Source organism: Sceloporus undulatus, chromosome 10, assembly GCF_019175285.1.
Source record: "Sceloporus undulatus isolate JIND9_A2432 ecotype Alabama chromosome 10, SceUnd_v1.1, whole genome shotgun sequence".
In the NCBI taxonomy this organism is placed as follows: domain Eukaryota; kingdom Metazoa; phylum Chordata; class Lepidosauria; order Squamata; family Phrynosomatidae; genus Sceloporus; species Sceloporus undulatus.
Window position 1 is genome coordinate 15,033,399 of NC_056531.1, and position 8,752 is coordinate 15,042,150.

At 39.3% G+C, this 8,752-nt stretch overlaps 1 protein-coding gene across 4 annotated transcripts in view; it reads right to left on the reverse strand.

Annotated features, from left to right (window-relative positions):
- Positions 1-2,900, reverse strand: part of THOC5 (THO complex 5) — an 8,131-nt gene extending 5,231 nt beyond the window's left edge. Inside the window, exons 1-5 of one of the 4 annotated variants that reach the window (XM_042442109.1) lie at positions 2,804-2,900; positions 1,448-1,583; positions 1,198-1,324; positions 614-727; positions 404-501 (exon numbers count right to left, since the gene is read on the reverse strand). In XM_042442109.1, coding sequence (XP_042298043.1) covers positions 404-501; positions 614-727; positions 1,198-1,324; positions 1,448-1,479 — 371 coding nt within the window. In that variant the 5' untranslated portion in view covers positions 1,480-1,583; positions 2,804-2,900. Of the gene's footprint in view, positions 1-403; positions 502-613; positions 728-1,197; positions 1,342-1,447; positions 1,584-2,803 lie in introns of all 4 variants that reach the window. The other 3 variants (XM_042442107.1, XM_042442110.1, XM_042442108.1) reach the window with 3 other exon arrangements.
- Between the last annotated feature and the right edge of the window lie 5,852 nt (positions 2,901-8,752).

Sequence of the window (8,752 nt, forward strand, 5' to 3'; positions counted from 1 at the left end):
GCAGAGTGTCCTCTCTAGGAATCTCTAGGTCTTTCAGTGCCACTTTTAGTTAAGGTTGACCATAGAGTTGCACTGGAGGAGCTACAAAGGCCTGGCAGAGTGTCCTCTCTAGGAATCTCTAGGTCTTTCAGTGCCACTTTTAGTTAAGGTTGACCATAGAGTTGCACTGGAGGAGCTACAAAGGCCTGGCAGAGTGTCCTCTCTAGGAATCTCTAGGTCTTTCAGTGGGACTTTTAGTTAAAGATGACCACAGAGTTGCACTGGAGGAGCTACAAAGGCCTAGTAGAGTGTCCTCTCTAGGAATCCCTAGGTCTTTCAGTGCCACTTTTAGTTAATGTTGACCATAGAGTTGCGCTGTGGTCAACGGGAGGATTTCCACCTTTTCTGCATTCGCCGGACTTACTTGAACTCCAGGCATTTGGTGATCTCCTTCTGGAGGTGCATGACTTCGTAAAGAAGGTTCTGGAGCTGCAGGTGGTAAGCATCCACTTTCTGCTTCGCCTGTCAACGAGAGTCACGACACGTCCGCCATTTTGAGAGGGCACTGCAGACCCCAGTGGGGTGTGCTTTTCCCGCCGCATGGTCACTCTCAAAATAGCGGACGCTGCCTTACCTCGTGGGTTTGGTCCCTCCCCTTTTTCAGCCGGATGTGCGCCAAACGGTTGAGCTTCTTCAGGGTCATGAAATGGACGCAGCTCTGGACGCGGCGGTCCTCTATCTCGGCCGCCTTCGGAGGACGCAAGGACGCAAAAACGTAAACATTATATCTAATACTTAGGAGTGGGCTCCGGCGCCAATTCCCAGCCACCCCCCAATTGCGAGCCCAAAATACTGATGTTCCCTCCTAAAATGGCGGCAGGAAATGGGCAAAAGATGTATTGTTTCATACTGTCGCCATTCTGAGAAGTGCCACGAAAGCAAACAGAGGTATTTGGGGTCTGTCTGGGGAATGGCAGGGTTTTCTTTTCTCTCTTGAACACCAGGAACCAGTACAATCCCTCTCAAAATGGTGACCGGAAGCCATTTTGTACTCCCTGTTGCCATTTTGAGAGGGACCGCAGAAGAAAATACGGGTATTTGGAGGCTGTGTGAGCCTTTCTGTCCCCTTGTATGCTGACGACTACAACTACAACTCCCTTTGGACCACTATCAGACCCCCCTCCCTTTGATCGCCATTTTGAGACGGCGCCGACTCACGCTGTCCTTGGTGCCTCTGCTCTTGAGGTCCTGGATCTCAGACATCAGTCTCTGGAGGTCCTGGCAGGTCTGTTTGTAGAGCTCATAGTCTTTGCTGGGGTCCCTCAAGTCCACCTCGGCCTCCTCACTGTAATAACAAGGATCCTCAGGTGAAGAAAAGTAAAGGCGGTTATTATCATTATCAAGAATGTTATACACAAAATGGCGACTAAAATGCTGCGTCTGTTTCCTGGCGGTCAGCAAGGGCTACCTGGTCAGCGTCGGCGCGTCCGCGCTTGCCATCTTGGGGGCCTCCGTCTGTCCGGATGACCTTCGGCTTGCGCTTCTTGCCGGACTCCGAAGACATCTTCCTTTTTAAACAAGGAGGGGGATCTGAAGTGTGTTTCCTGAGGATGGAAAAAGTAATGTTATATATATACACACACACACACACACACACACATATATTCTCTCTCTCTCACACACACACACACACACAATATTATAAAATAACATATATTACAATTTATAAATTATAAAATAATTTATATTATAATATAGATACACACACATACACACACTCATCTACATTTGCAGCTTTGATTATATTATAAATATATATTAGGAAGTATAAATATATATACACACACACACACACATCCCTCCATATTTGCAGCTTTAATTATATTATATTAATGTAATATAATATATTTATATTATAAATTGCATACTTATAATATACATTATATGCATGTGTGTGTATATATATATATATAAATATATATAAAATTCATTATATATATATACATACACACACACACTCACACACACACTAATCCATATTTGCAGCTTTGATTATATTACATTGTATTAATATATTACATTATAATATATTTATACTATATTATAAATTATATTTATATAATAAATTATATTCATATATATATATATATATATATATAGGCTCATTCCTCCATATCTGCAGCTTTGATATTTGTGGATTTAATCACATTACGTTTATATTTTAAATTATGAAATAATTTAAATTATTTTATGATAAATAATTAATAAATATAATAATAAAATCATAATTATAATTATATTATAAATAATTAAAAGAACAATAATTAATATAAATAATTTATATTTTAATCCCTCCATATTTGCAGCTTTAATTTTATTATATAAATATATATATTATAAATTATAAAATAATGTATAATAGATATAAAACACACACAAAATATATTAAACGTATAAATAAATATCTGGATTTATATAATATAGTATGTAATTATATAATATATAATATTATTATATAATATATATAAAATATATAATGTTTAATAATTATAAACAAATATATATATTATATATGAATTTATATAAATATAAATTATTATATACCTATATACATATATACATAGATAGATGTTGATATAGATATAGATAAAATATGTATTTAAAACGCTTTTGTTTGGGAACACAGCTTTCATACAGCCTTTCCATCAATGGCACTCTGCACATGCTCTGGAGAACCCTCGACTCTGGAACCCCAAAATGGCTGCCCAGGAAGAAGAAACCTATTTATCCAAAGACTAAAGGCTTAATAAAGGGCAAAACTCACCTAACAACGACTAAGCCGCTTCTGAACCGCTCCCGGTACCCTCCAAGCTCAGAAACAACCCTCAAAGGTAAACGGAAGTGACGTATCGGAAGTGGAGCGAGAGAGACGAGACGCAAGGACGAGGCAGAGCCAGAGCGTCCTGCAGCAGCAGCGCCGTCTCTTTGCCGCCACCCAGCGGCGGTTGGAGTCATTGCAGGATTGTTTTCCATTCAAAAAGCCTGCAATTGATAGCTAGGCTTTTTAATTCTTTTGCGTGTTGATTGTTGTGGGTCTTCTTCCAGGGCTTTTTATTTTATTATATTTATATTTATATTTATATTTATATTTATTTATATATATATATATATATATAAATATATATATATATATATATAGTTCCAAGAACCTCACCATTTTTGTCGCCCTCCTTTGGACCGCTCCAGTTTCTCAATATCCTTTTGAATTGTAGCGCCCAGAACTGGACACAATATTCTAGGTGGGGCCTGACAAAGCAGATACAGTGGCACTATTACTTCTCTTGATCTGACCTATACTTTATTGATTATACAGTAATATTATATATACTATATTATATAAATATTATATATAGTATATTTACTGTATATCTTATAACATATATTATATAAATACTTTTTACATAAATAAATAAATAAATTTATTGTGATTATATATTATCTATTAATCTAAATGTACTAATATTTGCATCTACATAATGAGAAAGCTTGGAGATAGGATCCCAAAGTCTAAATACATAAAAACTGCCCCTAATTATAATTAAGACTGAATTGGTGTGTGTGTGTGTTTATTATATATTAATACATAAAACTAATAATAATAAAATTCCTATTTATAAGGGAGCCAATCCCAAGCCTTACCTAATTTAAATTAAGACAGAAATATTATATATATATATATATATTATATATATATTTATAAATAAAACACCAAATAGTAATAATAATAAATTCCTATTTTTGAGGAAAAGAGAGCCAGCACTAAACCTGCCCCTAATATAATTAAGACATAATTACTATATATATTATATGTGTGGTGTGTAATACATGTATAAAATATATGTATTCCACATATCTACAACACTAATGATAATGATGACAAAATAATAATTTCCTGTTTTGAGGGAAGGAGACCCAAAGCCTCCACCTAATTATAATATAAGGCAATTATTATATAATATGTATACATTATAGCACCACTTCCAGTTTGGACTCTGGCCGGAAGGTGGCCCGAAGTGGCCTCTCTGTCTGGCTCTATATTCATGGAGGGAATAAATGAGCCAAAACAACACAACTTCCAGTTTGGGGACCGCTAGCCCCGAGCTGATCTTCCCTTCTCTGACCTCTTTTTACAATATGACACGGTCTGCGGGACTTCCGGTGAGAGACTACTTCGACGAAGGCTTTTTTGGGGCCTACTTCCGGTTTAGGGTCCGTCTCTCTTAACGGTAACACTCCATTTGTTTGGACTTCATTTTCCAGCGGCCCCAGCCGAGGCGCCAATGGGAGGCACTGTGAGAAATGGAGTCCCCATCAGGGATTTGTTGGTTGTTTGAGCCTACTAGGCCTCAGTGACTTTTAATAATGTAATAATAATTTGTTTTATTTATATACCGTATTCCAAAGATCATAGCGGTGAACAGCAAGTAAGTAATTAGCAAGTAAGCTAATTGCCCCCAACAGTCTGGGTAATCATTTTAGCTCCCTCCTCGGAAGGATGCCAGCTCGAGTCGAGCTTGGGCCCTTTTGCTGGTCTTGAACTCGCAACCTTGTGGTTTTGAGTGAATGGTGCAGCAAGGCATTTAACCCACTGCGCCACCAGCCTCCTTCCTGCAAAACTACAGATCCCAGGAAACCTCTATCATGGAAAGGGTACACTAAACACTGCATAATTTAAGGCTCTGTGCTGTGACGACCCTGGGATTTGTAGTTTCTTGAGGCACAAGTTGTTGTCTCATTATGTATTTGCAAATATTTAATATTTGAAATATTAAATATATGGATAGGTATATCCATATATTTAATATTTCAAATATTCCAAAATACTTTTGGCCCATGGAATTTCAGATATTAGGGGGACCCAACCTATATATGAAACCTTAAATGGATTAATAAATACATAATAAAAATATTATATACGAAATTTCCGGGTTACGAAAAAAATCCATTGAAAAAAACTGTTCCGGGTTACGAAGGTTATTTCGGGTTACGAAAAAAATTTTTGGTGCTTTTCGGCGCTTTTTCGCACGAAATCGGGCTTTCGCTATTAGCGCCTATGGCTTTTCGGCTTCGAAGATTTTCGGGTTACGACGCGGCGGCGGAACGAATTAAATTCGTAACCCGGGGTACCACTGTATAATATCTTATAAATACACATATTAAACCTCTGCTAAAAAAGCCCTCCTTAGACCCCCTGATACTAACAATTATGGCTGCTCTGCTGCCTTTTTTGGGGAGGTGATCGAGAGAGCAGTTGCCTTCCAACTCTAGCGATCTTGGATGAAACGGATTTTCTTGACCCATTTCAAACTGGCTTCCGGGCGGGCTATGTCGTTGAGACTGCCCATGTCGCCTTAGTCGTGATCTCCGTCTGGGCATGGACAGGGGAAGCGTGTCCCTGTTAGTGCTCTTGGACATCTCAGCGGCTTTCGATACCATTGACATGGTATCTTCTGGAACGCCTGAGGGAGTTGGAATCGGGGGCACTGCGCTCCAGTGGTTCTGTTCCTACCTCTTGGGCAGATTCCAGATGGTGCAGCTGGGGGACTTTTGATCCGATAAGAGGGAACTTACATCTGGTGTCCCTCAAGGAGCTATCCTGTCCCCCATGCTATTCACATTTACATGAAACCACTGGGGAGAATCATCCGGGGACACAGGGCGCGGTGTTATCAGTACGCTGATGACACCCAGATATGCTCTCTGTGACTCCGACTGATACAGTGACTAGGATGCATCTCTCTCTCTAAATGCCTGCTTGGAGTCGGTAATGGGTGGATGAGGAAAAACAAACTCAGCTGAATCCAGAGAAAAAGATCTCCATTGGCTGCCTCTTCGCTTCCGGGCCCATACAGTGTTAGTAGATACCTATAAAGCCCTAAATGGCTTGGGCCCAGGGTACTTGGAGACCGCCTCTCCCCATATAATCCGCCCCCCGCACACTCAGGTCAGCTGGGAAGAATTTGCTAGAGGTCCCAACTGTGTTATGCGGTGACCTCGCAAAGGGCTTTTCCATTTCGGCCCCAATTATGGACAACCTTCCCGATGACGTCCGTTCCACCGCCTCCATTGATCTCTTTAAAAAAGATCTTAAGACCTTTTTCTTTTGCCAAGCTTTCCCCCCCATGAGATGTGACATCATGTCCTTTCCCTATTTTGTAATTTTGTAATTGATTTTTGTAAGGTTTTACGGTTCCTCAACTCAGCGGCTGTGTAATTGTTTTTAATATGAATTTTTATACATTGTTTTTTATCGCTATGTATGCACTTGTGTTGAATTTTAATCTGTACGCCGCTTTGATCATTGCGGAAAGCGGGATAGAAAAATCTATTATTATTATTATTATTATTATATTTATTAAATATGGAATATAGCATATATTATATATATATTATATTATATATGATAATATTATAATTAATATATTATCATATTAGTCAGTCTGAAGAAAACGAAATTCTCTACCAGCCGGCACCACAGGAGACACTACCATCCCCACACACACTGTAGGCACATCTGTGCTTAGTCTGTCCAGCAGTTCACCTACCTGGGAAGCATCATCTCCTCAGATGCAAGATTGATAAAGATAAAGAGTCGATCACAGACTGGCAAAGGCATATAGCGCATTCGGAAGGCTTTACAAAAGCGTCTGGAGTAACAAACACTTGAGGCGAAGCACAAAAAATCGTGTGTATAGAGCCATTGTACTGGCTATTCTCCTCTATGGGTCTGAAACATGGGTCACTTATCGCCAACACTACGACTCCTTGAACGCTTTCATCAGCGCTGTTTACGCACAATTCTAAATATACACTGGACTGACTGTGTGACAAAGGTTTGCTGTCCTTGAGTAAGCAGGGACACCAGCATTGGACCATGCTTGAGGACGCAGCTGCTCTGGGCAGACCGTTTCTAGGATGAAGGACCATCGCCTCCCCAAAATAGTATTCTACGGTGAACTCGCCACGTGGTCAAGAGCGTAAGAGGGGCACCCCAAAGAAGAGATACAAGGACTTCCTGAAACAACATCTCAGGCTTGGCCAGATAGATCACCAACAATGGTCCTCCCTGGCCTTGCATCGGGAGGCATGGAGGCGCACTATCCATGACGCTGCAGCCTTCTTCGAAAGCTCACGCCGAACGAGCCTTGAAGAGAAACGACAACGCAGAAAGAACCGCAACCTGGAAACATCACCCAAGGAGACTTTCTGCGTGCTTTGCTTACCAGACTGTTTATCCCGAATTGGCCTTTTTAGTCACCAACGCGCTTGTACAAAGCGCGGGATGGTCCTTCCTGAACTTCGTTCGCGAAGCAAAGCCAGAGAGAGAGAGATAATATTGATGATATATATATTATAGATATATTATATAAAATAATAATATACATACATACTATATATCTATATATAACACACAATAAATACATTATACAGTAAAATCACTTTTATATATATATATAAAATACACCATACATACAATAATATAATATAAAAATATATAAAATATAACCTATTATATATATACACACACACACACACACACACAAGAGTGGACCCTTGTTATACGCTGGGGTTGGTTCCAAGATCCCCCGGGTATAACAAAATCCGTGTATGCTCAAGTCCCATTAATTATAATGACATAGCAAAATGGTGTCCCTAATAAAAAAATGGAAAATCAAGGTAAATTTATACTTTTTTGGAATATTTTTAACCGTGGATGCTTGAATCCGTGTACAAAAAATCCGCGTATAAGAAGGGCTGACTGTATATATATATATATGCTCTACATATGAAACACAGATGAACTTTGTGTTTAGACTTTGGATCCCATCCGAAGCCCTTCAGCCCTAAAGATATAAAATTATGTAATATAATAAAACATAGATAGATATGTAAGAAAATATATATAAAGTATATCTCCCAGGAATGTGAATATTTTTATAATAATTTTTATTTTATTTATATATAATATATATATATACACACACCCACACACACACACACATTATGGTATTTATCCCCTGCCTTCACGACAATATATATATATATATTATATATATAGTTTTTTTTTATATACCGCTTTCCAAAGATCATAGGGTGAACAGCAAGTAACTAATTAGCAAGTAAGCTAATTTGCCCCCAACAGTCTGGGTACTCATTTTAGCTCCCTCCTCGGAAGGGGTGCCAGCCTGAATCGAGCTTGGGCCCTTTTGTCTGTCTGAACTCGCAACCTTGTGGTTTTGAGTGAATGGCTGCAGTACCAGGCATTTAACCACTGCGCCACCAGAGCTCCTTCAGGGCATATATATATGCACAAAATGGTTTTATATATAACAACAGCCCTGCAAAGGTAGGACACAACAGGTGAGTTATGGGAGCCTCTCTTCGCCTTGGTTTGGGATCCATATATATGGACCTTTGCAGGGCTGTTGTTCCTAAACCTCCAAGGGAAACCAAGAAGGTGAAAGTTATTAACAATAACAAGCAATAATGATAATAATATAACTATAATGACAGCAATGGCAGTTGTGATGGCTTGCTCCTCACCTGCAGCTCAACTGCCTTCCCCAGCTGAGTTCCAAGGAAAAATTCCCCCAGGACCATAGAGTTGAATCAAAACAGCACCACACTTCCGGTTTGGACCGGAAGTGGTCTCTCTGTCTGACCCCTATATTCATGGAGGGAATAAAATGAGCCAAAACAAACACAACTTCCG